Raw genomic sequence first — 22,172 nt, forward strand, 5'->3', positions numbered from 1 at the left:
GGGGGGTAAAAAGGCCCCTGGGCTGGGAGTGAAATAATTTGCACTCCAAGAGACAGTTTGAGAAGTATTTAAGATGTTAGACTCTGGAACCAGAGGGGGAAAATAGATTTTAATTTTTCTTACACTTTCTTGCTTTTTGACTTTGAACAAGAGATCAAGCTTCACCAGGTCTGGGTTTCCCCATTTATACAGTGTGGTCACTTACAGTGCTAGCTTGAAGAACTGTCCAGAGGATGAAATGAGGCAGTGTTCATGCAACCATCTTATTGAATTGATCCTATTACATTAGTAGGATGTAATCATGAAGCAACTTCATTTTTAATCAAGCTGCCTCTTCCATTCCACATGGATGGCTAGTTCTTTCCCTTTGCTTAATGGGAATTTTAGGCAAGTCCCGTAACTTTTCTAGGCCCCTCAATCTTGAGAAGGATCTCATTTTAGTTATGAAATTTTCCAGTCCAGTGAAATAATAAAAACTGCTAACTGCATTAGATTTAAGCTTCTCACCTTCCCAGCTGGGTGCTGCTTTAGGCGTGGAATCCTGCAGCAGATGGGCCTTGTTGTTTCACATGTGTCATACACTGGACTCTATGTCCTCTAAGTTCCAGGACATACCTCTTAATCTCTTTAATAACGAACAACTACTACTTTACGACAAAAACAAAGGTCTTCAAATCAAAGAACTAGACTCAAACTCTCACTCTTCCACTCCCTAACTGTGTGACTTTGAGTAACCTCTAGGAGTTTTGCCTCCTCTGTAAAACAGAGATAATACCACCTACTTTACAGGGTTATTGAAGGTTAAAGGAGACATTGAACAAAATGCTGTGGCTGCAGCAATACCATCAAAACAGCACAAATAACTTACTGAGCACTTGCCATGTGCCAAGCACTGAGTTAACCATTTTATTTGCTTTATTTCATTTAATTTCTCCAATAACCTTATGACGTGCACATTTTACAGGTAAAGTCACTTAAGCACGCAGTGACTAAGTAACCTGCCTTAAGTACCCAACACAGCATAGGAGGGTTGGTACCAAAATGGCACTCCCCCCTTTATTTTTCCACATTTCACCAGAAGGAAGATTCCAGATCTAAAGAAATCAGTAGCAACTACTTACAGAGGGTTCGTCAGTTCCAAGTCGACAGTATGTTGAATTACACAGCTTTTTTATTTCCTCAGGACCCTCTATATCATAATCTTTTGGATCGGCTTCTCTGTTATGGTGCCTTAAAAAATAAATTAGGGTCTGTTAAGGGATGAAGCTTATTTATCATGTATTGCATTTTAAAATTTTTTTAAATTATCCAATGAAAATCTACTATATTTGTGACATTGTTTTAATTATAAATTCACTAGATGTGGGATATATAAAGTATTTTTCATCTCTTTTCATGTAACACTGAGGCTATTTCCTAAAAACAATATAGCACATGTGATAAAACTATCACAAGAACAATACTTATCCAACACAGCAATTACTCAGTGACTCCAATTAGGTGAACTTTATTCAATAATGTAGATTAGTTACCAAAAGTAAATTCTAAAATAAGACATGGTAATAAATTAGAAAGACAACTTGCCTTTAGAAATTTTTTCTACCATGAATTTTAATTAAAAATTTTTTTTTCAAAATGAGAAAGAGCAAACTATCTGCTCATATGGATTTATGACATGTGCTTCCTGCTTCTAAAGAAGATTTAGGGACACCTGGATGGCTTAGTGGTTGAGTGTATGCCTTTGGCTCAGGTCATGATCCTGGGGTCCTGGGATCGAGTCCTGCATTGGGTTCCTCACAGGGAGTCTGCTTCTCCCTCTGCCTATGTCTCTGCCTCTCTCTCTGTCTCTCATGAATAAATAAATAAATCTTTTTTTTAAGAAGGTTTAAAGGAAGCTGAAAGTTAAACATAAGCTGGAAAAACATGTAAATAGAAGAAGGAAAAATATTCCAAATGTCTTGACTAAAAGAGTGTATTGAAATAATAATAAAGGAGAGATTCGGGAAGAGGGAAGGAAAAAGGAAGTGGAGTGACCTGCAGCAGAAGTAGCTATTTTTAACAAAGCTTTCTTGGGCGAGATAAAGGAAGATGAACTCAAACATCCCTCAGAAGGGGCCTTGCTATAAAGGAAAACAGGGCTTGGATTGTGTAAAGGATATTGGGGTGCCCCCAAGTTCATTCATCCATCCATCTAGCCATCTAGCCACCTATCCAACTGTCCATTCATCCAGCAAATATTTCAAGTACCTACTACATGGCAGGCAGGGAATGCAATGGAGACCAAGCCTGATGCAGTCCCTTCCCTCAGCTCACACGCTGGTGAGAGATACAAACAAAATAGAAAATTCTACAATGTGGACACAAGGTCATGGAAGCAGAACAGCATCCAGTTACCTTGGATGGGTCACTCTACTCTAAGTCAGGAGGCCCTTTAGGGCCTGACCCTCCACTTCACCTTACTGTACTGGGGCCGGGCTCCTGCTCTGCATTCAAGCTACATCCTTGCCTCTCCACCTCTGAGATGAGAGCAAAATACTGCATAGAACACAGCAGCAAAGGAGTCCAGGGTGGAGCTGCAGAGCTCAGGCATATGAACCCTCTACCCTCCCCACATCTGAGCATTAAATTGCAAAACACTAAAAGCATTTTGGTATCATGACAGCATTCTTTGAGAGCCTCAAAGGAAGCTCTCACTTAAGTCCTTAGGGGGAATACTGACCAACATCAAGAACCAGGAGTAATAGAGCAAATGAGGGGGATCCCTGGGTGGCGCAGCGGTTTGGCGCCTGCCTTTGGCCCAGGGCGCGATCCTGGAGACCCGGGATCGAGTCCCACGTCGGGCTCCCGGTGCATGGAGCCTGCTTCTCCCTCTGCCTGTGTCTCTGCCTCTCTCTCTCTCTCTGTGACTATCATAAATAAATAAAAAAATTTTAAAAAAATAGAGCAAATGAGGCTGTGGGTTTAAGTCATTGCTCATGTCCTAGCTGTGTAACTTTGAGCAAGTCACTTAACCTTTCTGCATTTCCATTTCCACATGTGTAAAATGAGGACAAAAAAAAAAAAAATACCAATAAGATTTTTGCAAAATGAAAAAAAAAAAGCAGAAAGTCTTCCAAATATTGTAAAGTATCACAATGTATAGTGAACACTAATCCAGCTTTTAAAAACTCTGGTGTACAAAATTACAACTTTATTTTTTCCAAACTGTACTTAATTTTTTTCCCAAGTGCTCATATTGCCAAGATGGAAAAACCTTAATCTTGGGTCAGTTCTGATCTCTTCCAACTCTCAAGGGACTGTATGTTGCCACAATGTCAAGAATCCATCTTTGTTGTCATGATCTCTCCCTGTGGACATTGATGGAAACCTCCTCATCCTCCTTATGGATCCATGCAAATCTCGCTACACCCTTCTGATCCTGCCACACAGACTCTTGCCTAGACTGGCACTCTGCCACAAGCGTGCCATTATCTAGGCCACCAAGAACTTTCATTTGTCCCTCTCCACTCAGGCTTCCTGAAAACAGATGTCATCCTTGAGCTGTTTGGCCCATCAAGAAGGTTTCATGTCCCTACCACATTGGGCTTGGGGGACACAGAGAAACCCCACTGTTCAAAACCATTACCCTGGGAATGGAGGGCTAGGCAGTGATAGGTCCCATTTGTTTTTTGTTTTTTGTTTTTTTGTTTTGTTTTTTTTTTTTTGTTGTTTTTTGATAGGTCCCATTTGCTTGAGAATTTCTAAAGCCTTCATTCCAATTTGGGGTCCCAGACAAACCCACACATTCTCAACTTCTCTGGTGCCCTCCATGAACTCTTCATCTACCATGGGACAAGGTAAACCTGCCCTTCATCTATTCTTCCAAATCTATGGTATCATCCTAAGACCCAAGCTTTTGAACCTCAAAGTCAAGAATTTTATGTTTTTGTTGACTGCTGGGTCTTTCTTTCCTGAGCCAATAAAACCAGACTATCTCCCTGGGAGCATAAGAATGATGAGGAAAAGCACAGTTAACATTTCAATGTGTGATCTTAGTGCTCACTTTTTTTACTATTCACCATGGGCACATTGCCAGGGTACACAGAGTGTTTTAAGTATTTTTTAATCAGCAAATAAAGAATATAATTCATCTTAGATTGTATCCATCTTTATGTCAAAGTAACTATAAACTATCATTTTTTTTAACTTTTCTTTTAATGGAGGAAGGAGCCCATGAAGGCAAAGATAATTAGTGTCCATGAAAGTCAGAATGTACTATTTTAAGTTGTATTATAACTAGATTATTACAAAAGATGCAGATACATTTCTTTACTTATAGCAATATCAGTACTAAAAGTCCAGCACTGAAAACATGAATCTATAATGAAAGACCTTCTGGGGAGAACTGAACTAATACAACTGGCATCTCCTAATGCCTGCCAGTTGCCCACATATGTGCCCACGGTCTACAGGTTCTGAGAGATACCTGCCCCTACATCTATGAGGTTGCCCCCTACTTCTAAGAGGTTGCCAGCCTAGCAAAGAGAAGTATACATGTTTAAAAATTATAAGATATATAAAATATAATGTAAAACATAAAAATAAATATTTATTACATACTAAACTCCTGTTTAATATGTATAAAAATATAGTAAAAGTGATTAGGGTATTATAAAGAAAATGAGAGACTTAATTAATTCCTTGATTCTGTCAGGTGAACATTGGCTTGTGCCTCAGTTTCCCTGAGATGAACAGAATCCTACAGTGAAGAAACAAATGAATCAATGGATTGAGAGTCTCAAGTGAAAAGTGACGTAAATTCAAAATATTAAGTGCAATAATATTGTGTCTATCTACTGTATACTTAGTTGGGTGTTCTTCAATATTTTTTTAAGATTTTATTTGTTTATCCATAAGAGACACAGAGAGAGAGAAAGAGGCAGAGACACAGGCAGAGGGAGAAGCAGGCTCCATACAGGGAGCCTGATGCGGGACTCAATCCCGTGTCTCCAGGATCACGCTCTGGGCTGAAGGCAGAGGCTCAACCACTGAGCCACCCAGACATCCCTCTTCAATATTTTTTAATGTCAATTAAACCCTACAGCATCTTTATGAGACATATATCAAGGTATTATATAATAAAGTAAAAAATATATATATTTTATATTTTATACATATATATATACATATACTTTATATAGCCTTGTTCTCCTTGCTACCTGAATTTATTAATGGTCACCATACAACTGGCAATAATCTGTCATTTATTGTAATAGAAATCCATTATGAGAAAATATTAAAATAAAATAAATAAAATTGACAATGTCTCTGGAGCAGTAACTTTCAAACTTTTTGAGCACAGCCCCCAACCCAGCCCACCCCAACCCATCTTGAGACATTGTCTCAAGATATTTTTAGTTGTTGCATCAGGGTGGGGTGGGTTGTTACTGGTATCCAGTGGATAGAGGCCAGTGATGCTGCTAAACATCCCACCACATACAGAATAATCCTCCCCCCAATAACAAAGACAGATCTGGCTCAAAATATCAAAACCATCAAGTTTAAGAAAGCTCCAGGGAGCAGGTGTATACCAGACTCTTAGATCAGTGGTTCTCAAACCTCTTTAACGAAGCAGCAAAACATTCCCCCCAGATTTGTGGAACCAACATAAAATCGACAACTTTGTTTTGACAGAAACACTAAAAATAAAATAATAAAAAATAAAATAAAATAATCATCTACTGCCTTTAATAGGAAGACCTCTAACACCAAAGATAAGTAAAAACAACCTCAGAGTCCTTTAAACCAAGTAAATTTAGTGGTACCAAAAACTTGTTACACTGTCTTTACAGTTAGTCTTATCACCTTGGATTAGTAATATGGTCATTGTTGACCAGCACTGGTCTAGTCTACTGACTGGCTTCTGCAGATACTAATTTGTCCAGACATAAATTTGACAGTAGCTGGTCAGCAGTCAGTTCAAGGTCAAAGCTGCTTGAATACAGGTATTCCGTGCTGCTGACTGAACAAAGAACTGTGTCTTCCATGCCAAGCATGCAGGTACTGGCTGACCTTCTTGCTGGGAGAAGGGTCCACAGGGCTCTCTGCCATCAGTACCAGAATCTTCCTTGACAACCAGCCTTGCTTCTGCTTAGGATCTTCATCTATCAAGGCCAGAGCTGAGTGCTATGACTATTTCTTTATGTAAGAGATCTTTATGTAAGAAATCCTCAATTACAACAGAGGAAACTTGCATTCTCTACCCTGTTGTGGGAGAGATACTATGAATATGAATAGAATTGGGAATGGGGAAAGACTGACTGGACAGGATCAGAGTTGCCAACTGTATAAAAAGGAGTTAGGAATTATGACCCTATTGTCAAAAATGCCAGTTAGACTGCTTCAGAGGGGACTGAAGTCAATAGAATCTAGTAGGTCAAAGATAGCATGAGCAGGTCCCATTCTAGACAAATGCTTGATATATACAGCTGGTATATAACTTCCTGCCACCAACTCTACAACCACCTGAACCCTCAAGATACTGCTCTTCCTATCTTTTTAGGCCTAATGTAGTTCCAAGTAATGCCTTGTCGAAAGAACTTTCTGAATCTGTTTCTGGAGTCCTTTGGGAGCTTGGGTTTCCTATCATAAGAGTTGGATGATTTCACAACAAATTGGATCTGCAAGCCCCCCCTTGAGAAAACACATATGAATCCTCAAGTGAGTTGCAGAACTAAACAAACTCGAGTCCAGAGCAGCCTCAGGCAAGGACCTGCTTCCCTTGGTTGCCCCAAGCCACAGTGGTCCAACTCCCAGTGGAGGACAGGGTGGGATAGGCCATAGGATTCTCCTTGCAGGAAAGGGGACCAAGGTGTTCTCTAGTGGACCAAGTGACACTCAAGTTACACTAAAGTTTACCCTCATTTTCTGTGGTCCCACATCTATGTGAGAGAAATGAAGTAGGGGTTTGCAATAAAACCTATTTGCTGCTCCACTTTTCACATTTTTTCTTTATAATTATGCATTAATGAATTTGCCTTCTCCTTACACTAGGAGTATATTAAATATAGGAATTATTCTTTATTCATCTTTGTGATCTCAATGCCTAGCTTAGTCTAACACATAAATGCTCACTGAATCTTAAATGATTGATTGATTGAATGTTCTTACATTGTGTTACTGTCACCTTAATGTAAATGTTGAAAGCAGAGGCTTTCAACTGTGTCCATAAAAATAAAGAGCATCCTAGGCTCACTCTGCAAAAGCACATATGAAGAAGGATTGATTATGCGTATAGAGATGCTAGTCCTTTGCAACAAAAACGTGTCTCCAGAAGAATTATAAATCTACTTGCTGAATGGGAAAGCTCTCAACATACATATGCATTACACTGATTGCAATGGGGGTGTGAATCAGAGCAATATCTGACATGAGAACAATGAAAATCCCAGCCCTTCTAGCTTCTAGTTACTTGACAAGAGACACATTTTCTTTGCAGATTTCAAAGATGTTGAAAATGTTTAGTTAAGACTCCAGATGGAAGAATATATTAATTTTAAATTTTAGAATTATCAAAGTAGTTCACTACTCTGTCAGTTATTGTATTTTATGATATAAATCTAACCCTCATGAGAAGAGAAAGATAACTTTTCTATTAGGTTTTATAAACATCTGCTATCTAGAACTTTAAAAGAAAATTACCCCAGAGAGTCAGCTATATTTCCTGACACCTCAGAAGCATAAAACGAATAGAATCAAAAACTGCAAAGAAACACTTGACAATGCTCTTTAAAGATTTCATGGGAAAATGATTTACATGCCAAGCTAATGTTATTTAGTGGCACATTCATCAAACTGACAAATGAAGACTTTTAGACATATTTGCAGAGTCATAAAGAAAATCCTATGTCCTTGGGAGAAATGGTGACATTTCAAACTTATGAAGAGGGACTTTCATTTTCAATGTCTCATGCCATATATGATTTGTGCATCTATAAGCTGAAACCACAGAATTTGAAGCCTCAAAAGAAAATCATTTGATAAAAGATAAGTGAAGTCATTTTCTTCACTGGACATATATTGAGGGGCATGTAAATAAGACCCATAATTATTATGGATTTTCATCATAGAAAATCTTCAGAAATAGGAGGCCCTACAGAGAATATTGGGAGGAAACAAAAAATATTATTATAGTGGGAGCCTGTGTCTAAACAGTTTAAATGTTAAATATATATTGTCAGTCTGAGTAACTGCCAAACACATGATTTTGAAAACAGCTGAAGGAACATGTATTAGACAGAGTGACACTATAATTGATTACTCTACCTGGAACACTTTCAGAGGGAAATGAGGTACTAAGTACCCTGGGAGTGGTGAAAACCAGGACTGTGCTGGTCAAACCAGGATCAGGACGTTCCGTTACTCCATGTTTCTACAACTGAACCTCTATGATCTTAAAATCTTACAATGTTTCTCAGGGTTTCTTTGATCCTCCCCTTCAGAATCAACTTATATCAACTGGCCAAAGACACTCTGGGACATGGAAGAGTAAGACGAAAGACAGAGTTTTTTTAAGTGTCTTCTACATTAGTAATTACAGTAGTCCAAAGAAAACCTTGACCATATATCTCACATGAATGGCATGAAGACCAGTTTGCCCCTCTGCAAAACAAAAAGCAAACACCTGATTACATGTATGAGCTCCTTTCCTAGAGTCATAATATTTAAATATTGGTTTAAATAATTTCAATTAACCATTCTAGAATAACATCAAAACACTTTATTATATGAGCTAAAGGCCCATTTTAATGTACATTTCTGTGAACTCATGAGCAATGCATATTGACTAGATATTAAAAGATTTTCTGGTTTCAAAGTAATTCATTTCATTCACATTTGAAACAAATGAACAAGCCTTTTTTCACAAATAGAATCTAAAGTTTAAGTATTCTTCCATTATGAACATATTTATACAAATGAGCATTTTCCCCATGCCTTCCTAGAAATCCTTCAAAATGCAACAAAGGAAATGGAAAAATTAAAAGCAAACTAAATTTTTGGCAAAGTCAGAAGTTCTAATCCCCATATCACATCATGTGCAAGGGAAATGAGAGAGTCCCAAAATTTGGGGCCTGAAATGTTAGAAGAGCCAGCAACTTTTAGATCTCAAACAGTAAGAGAGAAAACTCAAGAAAATCTTTTTCAGACAAAGTTCTATCAAAGCTGAGCCTAAGGGCACCTGGGTGGCTCAGTGGTTAAGCATCTGCTTTTGGCTCAGGTCATGATCCTGGGATCCCAGGATCGAGTCCCGCATTGGAGTCCCCGCCCCTCTGCCCATGTCTCTGCCCCTCTCTGTGTGTCTCTCATAAATAAATAAATACAATCTTAAAAAAAAAAAAAAAAAAGCTGAGCCTTGCAGCAAAGTTCATCCCATTGTTAGATGCTCCCAATGCATTAAGTAGCATTCAAGCAAATGTCTGCCTAAGGAGATAGTCAAACAGAAATTCCCAGGGTTTCTGATTTCTGTAACTATAGCAGTCTCAAAGTGATATTCAAGGTATTTATTAAAGGAGAAAAAAAATAAAGAAATCTAGCAGAATTTTGTCTACGATGAATTGAAAGTGAAGTTATTTATCAGTTGGAACTAACTGGATTCAAACAAATAAACTTACAAAGTTCTTAAAAACTGTTCTTCCAAATAAGCCAGGAGTCTGCATTTAAAATCCTTTAACTGGGACACCTGAGTTGCTCAGTGGTTGAGCACCTGCCTTTGGCTCAGGTCATGACCCTGGGGTCCTAGGATCAAGTCCCGCATCATGTTCCTCATGCAGACCAATTCCACATCAGGAACCTGCTTCTCCCTCTGCCTGTGTCTCTGCCTCTCTCTCTGTCTCTCTCATGAATAAATAAATAAAATCTTTTAAATGAATGAATGAATGAATGAATAAATAAATAAATAAATAAATAAATAAGTAAGTAAATAAATTCCATCCTTTAAATGTTCAATATTTAAAACATTCTTTGGGAAATGCCAGTGGCTCTGTCAGTTAAGCATGCAACTCTTGGTTTGGCTTAGGTCATGATCTCATGGGTTGTGGCACCGAGCCCTTTGTCAAGCTCTGCACTAAGTGGGGGTCTGCTTGACATTCTGCTCTCTCCTTCTGCTCCTCCCCCTTCGTGCTATCTCTCCATCTAAAATAAATAAATAAATCTTCCAAATAAATATATTCTTTGGCCCCCAAACTTTTGGAAACAGGAAATGAACTGAGAGAGCTAAACAGTTCATAGGAAGGCATAGTCGACAGCATCCATTGCATATGCGGCCAAGGAGAAGAATAGAAAAGATCACACACAAGGCACAGCCAAGGACCACAGAGAACAATGGGAAAGGGAAGCTACTTCCAGAAAGCAGAATTGGGGTCCAACCAAGAACATTCCTGACACCAGTGTAGGGCTCACTAACAATGTGTACCTGACAGGACTTCAGAATGAATGTGGACAAATGACAGCCCTGCCACTTCCATCCTTCCTTTTTTTGAGCAAGAGTGTTTATTACAGTTATCCTGTCCCCATCCCATCATTGTGTATTCAGAGCAGAAAATTTTTTTTCTTTTCCTTTATGTTTTTTTGAATCAAGTAGAGCTACCACTAGACTTAGTAGAGAGAGACAATAGCTTAACATGTGGAGACCTTGAAATTTTGACCAGTGAGTGGTTAGAATTGGTCATCATCCCTGGATAAATAGGTGAACATACTGCACATGAAGTGTGAAGCCAGTATTTGGTGACCTGCCTAAATACAATTTGAAGGGCACATGGAACTTTTATAAAAATTAAGAAAAATATTTTTAATATGTTTGAAAGATATGACAATTCAATAAAACTGAAAACTTATTAACACGTTTTTAAAGATATCCTTCTTCAATCTGAACATACTTAAATACTTCAAAGATCAAAAATAAATACAAACTTAAATTGTTGAATTTCTAAAAAATACCAATAAATTGAAATATCACTTACAGGAATCCATAGAATATAGCTATAGTAGTACCCAGAAAAAAATTCTAAGCTTTAAGTACTTATATCAATAAAAATGAAACAATGAAAATAAGTATAACATCTAAAAGAACAAGCAAGCCAAAAGAATCCAGAACAATATAGCAATTCAAGATAGAAGAGCAGCTAAATGCAGAATTAAATAAGATAGAAAACAGAATAACTGAATAAGAAAGCAAAATAGATACATCTAAAAAAATCAAGAAAAGGAGCAGGAGAGATATAAACAGAGTCGAGGGATATAATATCCACACTGTGGAATATCATTAGGCAATAACAAGAAATAAAGTACTGATACTTGCTACAGTATGGGTGAAACTTGAAAACATTATGCCAAGTGAAAGAAGCCAGTCACATAGGACCATAATATTATTATATTCCATTCATATGAAATGTCCAGAATAGGCAAATTCACGGAGACAGAAACTGGGTCAGTGGTTCTTAGAGCTTGAGGGTTGAGGGGATTTAGGAGTAACAGCTAAAAGGAAAAGGATTTCTTCTGTTATTAAAATGTTCTAAAATCAACTGTGTTGATAGGCATACAACTTGGTCAATATACCGAAAGCCATTTAATTATATACCTTTAAATGATGATATGTAGAGTGAGTTATATCTTAATAAGGTTAAGAACAGGAATAACCAAAATAGAAAAAAAATTTTCAAAGCATTAAAGACTACTTTCCATAACTCTATGCGAATATATTTGGAAAGCTAGGTAACACACAAAACTTTCTATGAAAAGCAATTTACCCAAAATTGTCCTCGGTAGAGACAGAAAATCTAAATAAACAATGTCCAAAGAAGAAACAGAGAAAGGTGTCAGAGAATAAAAGAGTTATCCGTCAAACAGTATCATGCCCAGATGATTTTGGTGTGGAAGGAGATTTCTTATTTGCACCTTGATGTCTAGCAGGATGTTCGACATGCCTTGAATTACTCAGATGTCAGAGGTAGAAGGGCATGGATAGGGTCATAAGATCTAGAGTGAATCTCGTTACATTCACTGCACTCATTTCAATGTAAGTGTAAAAAACCACAAGCAGCTTTTCCAAAGTATTTATATTTATTATAAGGTTATTTAACAGATAGGGGAGCCTGAGTGGCTTAGTCAGTTAAGCAACTGACTCTTGATTTCAGCTCATGATCTCAGGGTCACAAAATCGAGCGTCACATCAGTCTCCATGCTTAGTGAGGAGTTGCTTGAGATTCTCTTTCTCTCTCTCCCTCTGTCCCTCCCCTTGCTCTCTCTCTCATATAAATCAGTAAATCTTTAAAAAAAAAAAAAAATTGTTTAACATATATAACAATTAAAAAAACATACAATCTATCCAGACTAGATTTCTCTAATAAATCACATAATATATATATACTTCTTTTAAGGTCTAGATAGGCCACAATATGTTAACCAATAGGAAACTGCCTTCAATGAAATTTTGGTTGCTTTGTTGGTATGCACCTCTACAATGATAACAGGTGCCACTAAGCTCTGAAAGCTCAGAAATATTATACAACAATAAATAGAGAATTCCTTTTCTGTGATGATCTATTAGTTTTCCTTTTTATACCCTTCCTATGAATGACCATATGTAAATTAGCCAACCTGAATGTGTTGGTTTTAGATATATATTAGCTCTGTTGTCTCCATCCATCTGGCTATAGATTTATGGATACATAACTTAAGTATTATCTGGACAGATGGTAAAATGCTATTAAGATAATGTGATCCTCCCTAGAACTAAAAGTCACAATTCTTGTAATCACATACTTGACATCACTAGGGACTGGTAATTATGCAATCAAAAATGGCCGCACCTATTACCAAACACTCCTGTGGAAGGGCTAGCAACGCTTTCACTTGACAACTAACTAATGTGCCCCTTTTAGTAGGCCTAAGTACTCCTCTTGGATGTTCCCAGGGCATCCAGTTTACCCTAATCCTGCCATGTAACACAGTGCATGGTATTTGCCTGGTCAGCCTTCACCACTCTGATCTGATAAGTAATCTTGACCTCACTGTCAAATCCCAGACTTAGTAGAGTGCCTGCAACATAGCAGTGGTTTAATAACAAATATATATTTTTAAACAAATGTTATTCAAAAAAAGAGCTATTTAGAAATAAAGATATTTTTAGGTCATTTTTTTAAAAAGCTGATTTAATGCTTCTGGCTCCTGCTTGAGTATCTCAGTATTTTTCCAAGTGTTTAAAAAAATCTGACGAGTCATTCATACATTTTAATTTCAAAATATTCTTCCTACCACTTTCTTTTTTTTAATTTAATGTGTTTTTTTTTTAAGATTTTATTTATTCATTTGGCTGAGAGAGAGACTGAAAGAGCACCAGCAGTGGGGAGGGGCAGTGGGAGAGGGAGAAGCAAGCTCCCCACTAAGCAGGGAGCTGGATACAGGGCTCTATTCTAGGACTCCGGGATCATGACTTGTGCCAAAAGCAGATCCCTTCTTCCTACCATTTTCTATAAAAGAAAGCTAAATTCTTTGCAATAAATAAATAATATGTTAATTCTTCCATTTGATTGAACCTAGAACAATCTGATTGGGGATCTAGCATCTTACTAAAGAAACATATATTTCTTCTGCCAATTAATGGTTAATACATCAAAACTTAGTTAAGTTAAAATAAAGAAAATACAGTGTGACTAATAACAATTAAAATGTAATTGTATTTAAAAATGAAATAAGATAAACAGTAGTAAAAGATCAGTGTCTAGCAAAAACAGTAATACAATATTCAAATCTACTCAGAACTTTTTCAAAACATTGTAAAAATATATTTAATGTCAACAGAGATTTATGTTTTCTGTCCATTATACCATAGATCAATTTTTTAAAGTGCATTGTGTTAAGTGCCGGTTGGGTGGAGTGGTGAAAGTTTAAAGTCAAAATAACAGCCAATGCAGGAAATCCTTAATATATTAATATGTATATTCTAAACTTTTGCTATAAAATTGGGTGTTTGGAACATGGAATTCATTCTCCATGAAGTAGCAATCTATAGGATATAGCAGATAGATATCTTTAGGAAAGAATGGAATATAGTAGATACATATAAGATTTTGAGTTCAGCACTCCTTTCTCCTGGGTATAACTATCTTATCCCATGGTTGCTGGAGAGTTGACATATTTCCACCTAACCTTGACTCTTTGGATGACCCCAAATAGATACCTGGCCCAAGAATGCACATCTAACCTGAAATTTTGTTTTTTGTTTTTTTAAATTTTTTTATTAATTTTTATTTATTTATGATAGTCACAGAGAGAGAGAGAGAGAGAGGGGCAGAGACACAGGCAAAGGGAGAAGCAGGCTCCATGCACCGGGAGCCCGACGTGGGATTTGATCCTGGGTCTCCAGGATCACGCCCTGGGCCAAAGGCAGGCGCCAAACCGCTGCGCCACCCAGGGATCCCCTAACCTGAAATTTTGAATGCAGAACTGAAAATATCTTAAAACCAACCTTTTTCCTTTTTTTGTAGGATAAAGATATGATACAAATACCAGAACTGCAGCAACCATGTTTTCCACGACAAGATGAAGCAAACACACAAAGAGGAGGAGAGAGGAGAAATTAAACAAGACCTGGTTGCATTAGCATTTTTTATTCCAGTTATTCCTAAGGTATAGCTGCACCCTTATCTTCCTTCTCATCTCGTAATCAACCATTCTATGAATATAACGAGCTGATTCATTCTCTTCCTTCCTCAGGCTAGTGCAAGGTAAGTATCTGTGACTTGGAATCAAAAAAAGAGTCTGACCAGTACACACAGACAATAGTACCAATAGGTGGCTTCCCTGGCCAATTCAGAGTAGTTTATCTAATAATATTAGGTGTAGTGCTTTAAAAAGCTTGAACCCATGGCATCTGGATGGCCCAGCTGGCTAAGTGACCAATTCTTGATCTCAGCTCAGGTCTTGATCTCAGTGTGGTGAGTTCAAGCCCCATGCTGACCTCCACACTGGGCAGGGAGCTTATGTAACAACAGCAGCAGCAACAACAACAACAACAACAAAAGCTTGAGCCCTGAGCCTGGGTATCACAGTGTCCACAGACTGAACCTCATCTTATCAAAATGTCAGTAGGCCCCACAATCTTCTTATCTTCTCCCCCATGCCCCACACCCTTACCTATGATGTGATCTTTGGTGGCTTCTATGGCCCAGGTGGACATGGTCCCAAGAGTAAGTAGAGGGTAGGCTCAGGCAGAGGTACTTGTATACTGCAATGATCTTTCCTAACCCACGTGCATGCACATGTGGAAACATCTGTCCCATAATACTCTACCTTACAAGGGTTCATCTTGCAAGCAAAACTTGCAAGATGTTTTATTTTGGCCATCAGTTAAGTTAAGCAAAACTTCACATAAAGGTCAAGGCACAAGAATTCTATAACCACTAGTTTTCAGGAAGAGAATTTGATTGGAATTTCATAAAGGAGAATAGCACTGAAAGAAAAATTCAGTCAGCGCAAAAGGATGCAGTGTGTCCTGGATTTCATCTTAAAAATAGAAAATAAGGTGCTTTCCCCAAAACTACTACATTCAAAATCATTTGTGGGTATGTGCGTATGTTGAGGAGCAAGAATGTAGGGCTAGATTAAAAATAACTGTGGCATAGAAGCTACCATTATAGAACAGAGACAAGAATGAAAGGGTGGTTAATCCGAATGAATGTGAATAACATCATCCTTTTTACCCAATATAAAACTAGCAATTAAAAAGATATTTTAAAAAGACTCATAATAAACCATGAAGAGTGACTCAGACTCCAAAAGAGATGAAGCACTGTGTCTACATTCTGATCATTTAGAGAATGTTTGCTTCAGGGGAAGAGCTGTAGCAAATGACATCAAATTTTTAAAAGTAATTTTACTTTATTCCTATTATGAGGATAATACATGTTCATTATAGAGAATGTAGAAATGGTGAAGAGGAAAAAAGAAAAGACAAATAATGCACAAATGTACCTATGGAGTAATAAGTATTTTGTGTTATATGGTGAATGTCCTTTCAATCACTTTTCAGTGCATATGAATATATACCTTTAATAAAGGAATTCATTACATCCTGGTTCTTTTTTTTACTTAAAGTGAGATTGAATTGGCAAATATTCATCTTTTCAGTTTTCTTTGCTTAACTCTGTAGAATAACCTTTGCTCTAATAAATCAGAGGCATCCACATCTGTCTTGGAAGGATTTAGGATTGTTTTGACAGGAATATGAAGGGAAATAAAGCATGGCTGATTAACTTCTGACTAATAAAAAGGAATTTCCAAGTACTAAGTGAGATCTTTTTCTTGAAAGTCATTGTGGAGAAATAAAAGGTCTAAATTTCTTCAACTTCTATTCACAAGACCCAGAAGCTTCCAAACATAGCTCAGATAGGGTGACCTTACAATTTATCTTTATGAGCAAATCACTTTAGAAAGTGAAAGAAACGGCTCTAGATAATTCCCAAGCCAATGGGAGTAAACTCTCTTGGGCAAACCACAGTGTGACACACTCTGCATAGGGTATTTGATGGAACCTGTGAGAGTGCCAGCTACAGGGCTGGTGTGTTGAGGAATGAGGGGCCCCTACCACAGTGGCTACAGGGTGATGAGCCTAAGTCAGGAACATGGGGAGGATAAGCATGACATGGGAATCCATAGGGCTAGCAAGAGCCAAAGTGGAACTAAGTCTATAAGCAGTTCATCCTCAACAAAGTGGATTAGTCACGAATTCGCCAGAAGCAGGTCCAAGACATTGGACAAAGGATGAGGTGAGCAAGAACAAGAACCCACACATAACCTGGGGGCTTCACTCCCCACCACCAAAATAACATAAATCTCAGTTCCTCACACACACACAACACAGATGCTGCTGGGGAAAGGAGAGTATAGAGGACAAACGACTCAGAAATAGTGGGCGCCATTCTGAAAGAGACTATTTTAAATTAAAACAAGCTGTTAAAACTTGAAGAGACAGATACCCTTTCATTGGCAAGTTTGAATTTTTTCCTGGTAACTAACAACTGAAAATCCATGGGGATCAATTTTAGAAAATAAATTTTATATATGCATCTGAGTTGTGTGCAAATTTCTAATTCTGCTAACCACTTGATGGTGAATATATTTGCATGTCATTGGTCTACTATTACATCACCTCAAATGGTCACATGATATTATAATTTAGAACTGTTTTTTTAAGCATGAGTTAAGAAATAAAAATACCTCTTTAAAGTATAAATTCATTTGTCCCTATATAAACTCAAAATCTTCTTAGTATCTGTCAGTCCTTGGTAAGTTATGCACTGCAAGTAGAAAGAGGACAAGTTTAGCTCCCAATTTTAAATTCTTCACCATTCAGATCTGAAGAGTACATTATACCCCCTCTAAGTTCACTTATACAGAGGTGAGCAAACATGCTTCCGTGTCGTCCTGTTACATCAGGATCATGGCTGTGAGAATCGACTCTGGTTTTACTACGAATTTTTGCTATCTTGTAGACTTTTACTCTGGGCCTTTTTAAAGTATTAAACAGAGGGTCCATCCCAGTGCCTTTTGGGTTTCTGTGTGTGTTTGTTCTATCTGCTCATTTGTTCATTTCTCTGATGAACATTAATTGAGTACCCACTGTGTTCTTACCCCTTGCCCTGAGACTTGCTCTTCTTATTTCTCATTATTAACCAAAAAAAGCCTCTTTAAGTAAGGGCTCTTCTCTCTTCTCTCCAAAGTTTATGTTGTGTGCATGGAAACCACATAACCAAACTTATTTAAAATGTACATAAAATAGGAGTTAATAAGCATTCAGTTGAGGGCCTGAGATGTTAAAAGTAGGCAGATGGTGGCTTAGTGGAAGGGAAGCATTTATGGATTTCAAAAAAGAGGCAGGCTGCACTATGTGGTTACTAAAGGTTTTCCGGTTTACTTTTTTGTCCTGTTTTGTGAGTGTGTATTGGAGATATGAGGAGAAGGATGATGGCTAGAGAAGGTCCGTGTCACGCTAGCACAGGGCCTGGAGCATGTGAAAGACTCCAAATACTGCCAGGTTAGTCCCTGAGAAAGTCTCTGATTAAATTCAGGAAGAATGATACAGCAAATTGGAAAACGCATCTCTATTTTCTTTGTAAGTACACTAATGTTATCTTGTGGCCTTGGAAGCGGGTTCTCCTGTGACTGTGGAGTCTAAATACAATAGAGTGTAAGTCTGAAGAGCATCACAGAAAGCTCTTTAATTTCTTTCTCCAACCCAAATGTTTTCCTGTAGAAATCTGTAAAACTGAACTTCCCTGCCCCACGATTAACACTGCGTTTTATTTTTCTTCCTTTCTTCCTTTCTCCTTCTGTTTTCTTATTAAAGGGAAGGGGGTGAGGAAGGGAAGAGTAAAATGCCCAGGCTCTTTAATTAGGGCTTAGATAGTGGAGAAAAATAATTGAAATATACATAAAATTAACCTGCGCTCTTAAAACTCTAGGTGTCACCATGGAGACCAGAGCATGAACTGTCTCCATGGAGACTTGAATGAATTTTTGGGCTTCAAATTATCATCATTTATTACCTGATGTCGATTTGGGCAATGAAGAGATGAGTTAAAATACATACATTAAAAATATAAGAAGTAGCCTCACATCAGAAAATTTATTAAGGGCAAATCTAGTTGTTCTGGTTCTTAGTATTCCGTTATTCCAATGAATGGGAAGATATCCCAAGAGATTTCCCCCAAACTCAAAATTTCTCATGAAATCATCTAATAACATAGTTCCATAAATGCTATAGGAAGGAACAGAGAAAAATAATTTCTAGAAAAGGCCTCTCTCACTCAAATGCATCAGTGTGATGCAGGTGATATGGCTGTGTCTATCACTCCAGCTGCAAGGAAGATATGGTGGCTAGGCAATGTCTAGTAATGAGCCAGAGATACTTTTAACAACCATTCTGGGCATATCACTTTATCAGGTCTCTTGTATATACAACTGTTTTATTATGTGAAGTCAGACAGACTTGTATTACCTGCAACATAAAGAGAAACACAGAAATCATACAAATGTTTAAACTCTATAAGCAGAGGTTAAATCAGAATTTTTCCCAGTTACATATTCTACTTCGCAAACCTAGAGGTACAGTCACTTAATTGATCAAAATACTCAGTTGAGAGGCCATTCGAATGGTATATCATAGATAGTAAGTATTCATCAGTTAAATAAAAATCGCTCATAAAAGATTAAAATTTAGTAAGAGTTTTAATATATAATAAGTCAATAGAAAACAAACAATTATGACCAGAATACATAAAAACAAAATAGTTGACCAGATTATTCATTTGGAAATGTATATAATTGAACTTTATGTAGTTTTTTTTTTTTTTTAAGACAGATCTTGGTGACTGGTTGGATATGGAAGGGAAGAAAGGATGCCAACGGTACAGCCCGCTCAAAGAAATACAAGTATTTCTCATTGTTTAGGTTGTTACGTCCTATAAAATTGTCACAAATAACTAGCAAATACTGAACCATTGCTCCTAGGAGAAATAAAAGAGTAGGTTCCTGTAGCTTCTGTTCACATTTTCATCAACCAATCAATATATAGCCCGGTTTTATGTATGTTTCTGTTTAAATATGTTATTTAATATCTTCTGCTGATTCATTCACATTGAAGTCACAGCCAACAGCACTGTAACTCGTAACTACTGAATGAAGCTTGTGTGACACATATTTTCTCCACAAGGCAGATCACAGCCTTCTTGTGCAGAACACTAGATAGCACTCCAGCAGTATAAGGGCTATATTAACAATGAAATCACCAACAAAAAGAATAAAAATGCTAAATAGATCATGGGGGGGAAACACTTGTTACAGTATGAGAGCTGAAATAAGAAGGCAGAGTTGTCACTTCATCTGATCTCAACTGGGAGTGTTGAGGGAGGTGTGAGGGTGAGGAGTGACTAAAAAACTTTGCCTCTCTGCACATATCCATAAATGACCAGTATTGACTTGGGGTTATAAATACATGTTAGCAAGCAGGCAAATTCACAAATACAGAATCTGCAAATAATGAGGATCAACTATAATCACAGACTCTAGAGAACTATTTCTATTTCCCTATGAGTTTGCTTCTTACTATGCCATTGCACTTCCCTATGAGGAAAATGTTCTCTTTTGTTCATCTATGGAGCTCCTATTCTTCCTCCTAAACCCTGCTCAGGAAACCATACACATACACAAACTTCCTCTCGATGCTACCTTTGCTTCTTATACTCATCTCTGTTTTGCACAGATCAAATTACACTGAATTTACTGGCATTCTCCTTTACAGATCTATGAAATTCCTTGAGGTTCATTACCATGTCTTAATACATGTACAACCTTTATTGTGCTTACTATGTGCCAGGCTTCACATACAATGCCATGTTTAATCTTACGATAATCCTCTCATCTCCATTTTACAGTTGCTGAAACAGAAGCCTAGAGCAGTTATGTGACTTGCCATATCACATGCTGCAGAACTGATATTCAATCCTAGAGTCCAAATGTTTAACCATTATATTATCCTAAAAAATTAATATTAGCCACCATACATTATTGACTGTGTACTATGTCCAGACATGCAGTTAAATGCTTTGGATAAATTAATTCATTGAGTCCACTTTATCTGTCTCTGTGTCTCCAACACATAGCAAAGTGCATGACACATGAATGTTTGTTGAATCGAATTTATTTCTTCCTGTTCCCAAACATTCTTTCTAAAACCAACACCATAAGAACTCTCTACATTTTCATCAATGACCAGAATAACTTTCTGTGTTAGACCACACTTCTCCCCCACCAAATTCCTTATCTCCTTCTCATGCATGTTCTTCTGTGATCTTGTTATTGACGTCCACGATGTCCAAAAGTCATGGTAGGGCAGAAGAGAGCAGAAACACTGCCCACTTGAAAAAGGTCTTTGTCTTCAACAGTAATTTCTAATAGCAATTTATATTATGACCTACATCTTTATAGAGTAACAAAGTCATGGAAAAGCTAAGTGTTTTGCTTGAGGTCTATGAGGTAACCCCTGTATGAGGATAAAAGAGGATTTTCTACTTCCCAATCTATCTAGCCTCTCATTTTGAGTTCAAAATAGGCACAGAGTCAGTTTCAGAGATGAGAAGTAAAAGTAGGGGGAGAGGGCTTGTAGGAAAGTGGGTAGGCTGTAGAAAGTTTGCAAGACAGAAACTGTAGGGTTCACATATATTACATAAATGAATGGGATCAAGGAGGATTTAGACAAATTAACTCATCTCCCTCCTGCTGTTCCCTAATGGACCCTTCCTTTTATGAGTTATCTCAGAAATGTGGTTTCCAGGCCTCTGCAAACACTCTCACCTCCATCCTCCATGAGGGTGCTCTATGACCCCTGGTGGACAGGTAGCTGGCTGTAGCAGGTCGCAGTGCATCTGGGGCGCTGCGCTTGGAGGCTTTCCTAGCTCTTCCTCACTCCCACCCTCTTTATCTCTCCTTTGAAGATCTTTCCCTTTTTTTTTTTCTCCCTTGTCTCCTCTCCCAGTTCTCTCACTTGTCTCATCTTTTTCTTTCTCACCTCTTCCTTTTTCCTTTCTCCACTCTTCTCTTCTTCTCCTTTCACTGTCTTCTCTGTTTATTCCATCCTCTCCACCTTACTCCCTATTACTCTCCTTTCCTCTCCTCCCCCATTCCTTCCCCCAGCAGCCGGGAACTGCAGAGAGCTCGCTCACCAAGAATACACCAACACGGGTTTCGAGTACTTCTTGTGATGGGAGCGGAGGCTGAGGGAGCCCTTGCGCTCCAGCAAGTCCGTGGGTCCGAGTTCAAACCAGTGTTGCCTACTCCTGCACCAGTCTGGGCAGGAGCTGTCAAAACCCTCCATCGAGGCCGGCCACATTCAGACCTCGGAGGATTTCCTTCTGAACCTATTCGGCTCCCCACGCCAACACTCACCAGGATTCGGCGTCTCTCGTCTCCTGAGCAACCTGGGGCGGGGTCAATGGAGGGGGCGGGGCCAGCAGAGGGGCGGATCCCTCAAACCTAACTGCCCGGGTTTCCAAGACAAATTAGAAACTACACTTCCCAGAATGCAACGAGGAGACCGACCCGCCTACAGAGAGGTTGGGAGGGACGTGCTCGGCCTCCAG

General features: G+C 38.1%; 1 protein-coding gene across 1 annotated transcript in view; it reads right to left on the bottom strand.

The window, feature by feature from the left end:
- CFAP95 (cilia and flagella associated protein 95) overlaps positions 1-21,907 on the bottom strand; it is a 116,321-nt gene extending 94,414 nt beyond the window's left edge. Inside the window, exons 1-2 of the mRNA XM_055309583.1 lie at positions 21,756-21,907; positions 1,122-1,230 (exon numbers count right to left, since the gene is read on the bottom strand). Of these exons, the coding sequence (XP_055165558.1) occupies positions 1,122-1,230; positions 21,756-21,907 (261 nt within the window). The remainder of the gene's footprint in view (positions 1-1,121; positions 1,231-21,755) is intronic.
- Between the last annotated feature and the right edge of the window lie 265 nt (positions 21,908-22,172).

Source organism: Nyctereutes procyonoides, unplaced genomic scaffold, assembly GCF_905146905.1.
Source record: "Nyctereutes procyonoides isolate TBG_1078 unplaced genomic scaffold, NYPRO_anot_genome, whole genome shotgun sequence".
NCBI classification, from domain to species: Eukaryota; Metazoa; Chordata; class Mammalia; order Carnivora; family Canidae; genus Nyctereutes; species Nyctereutes procyonoides.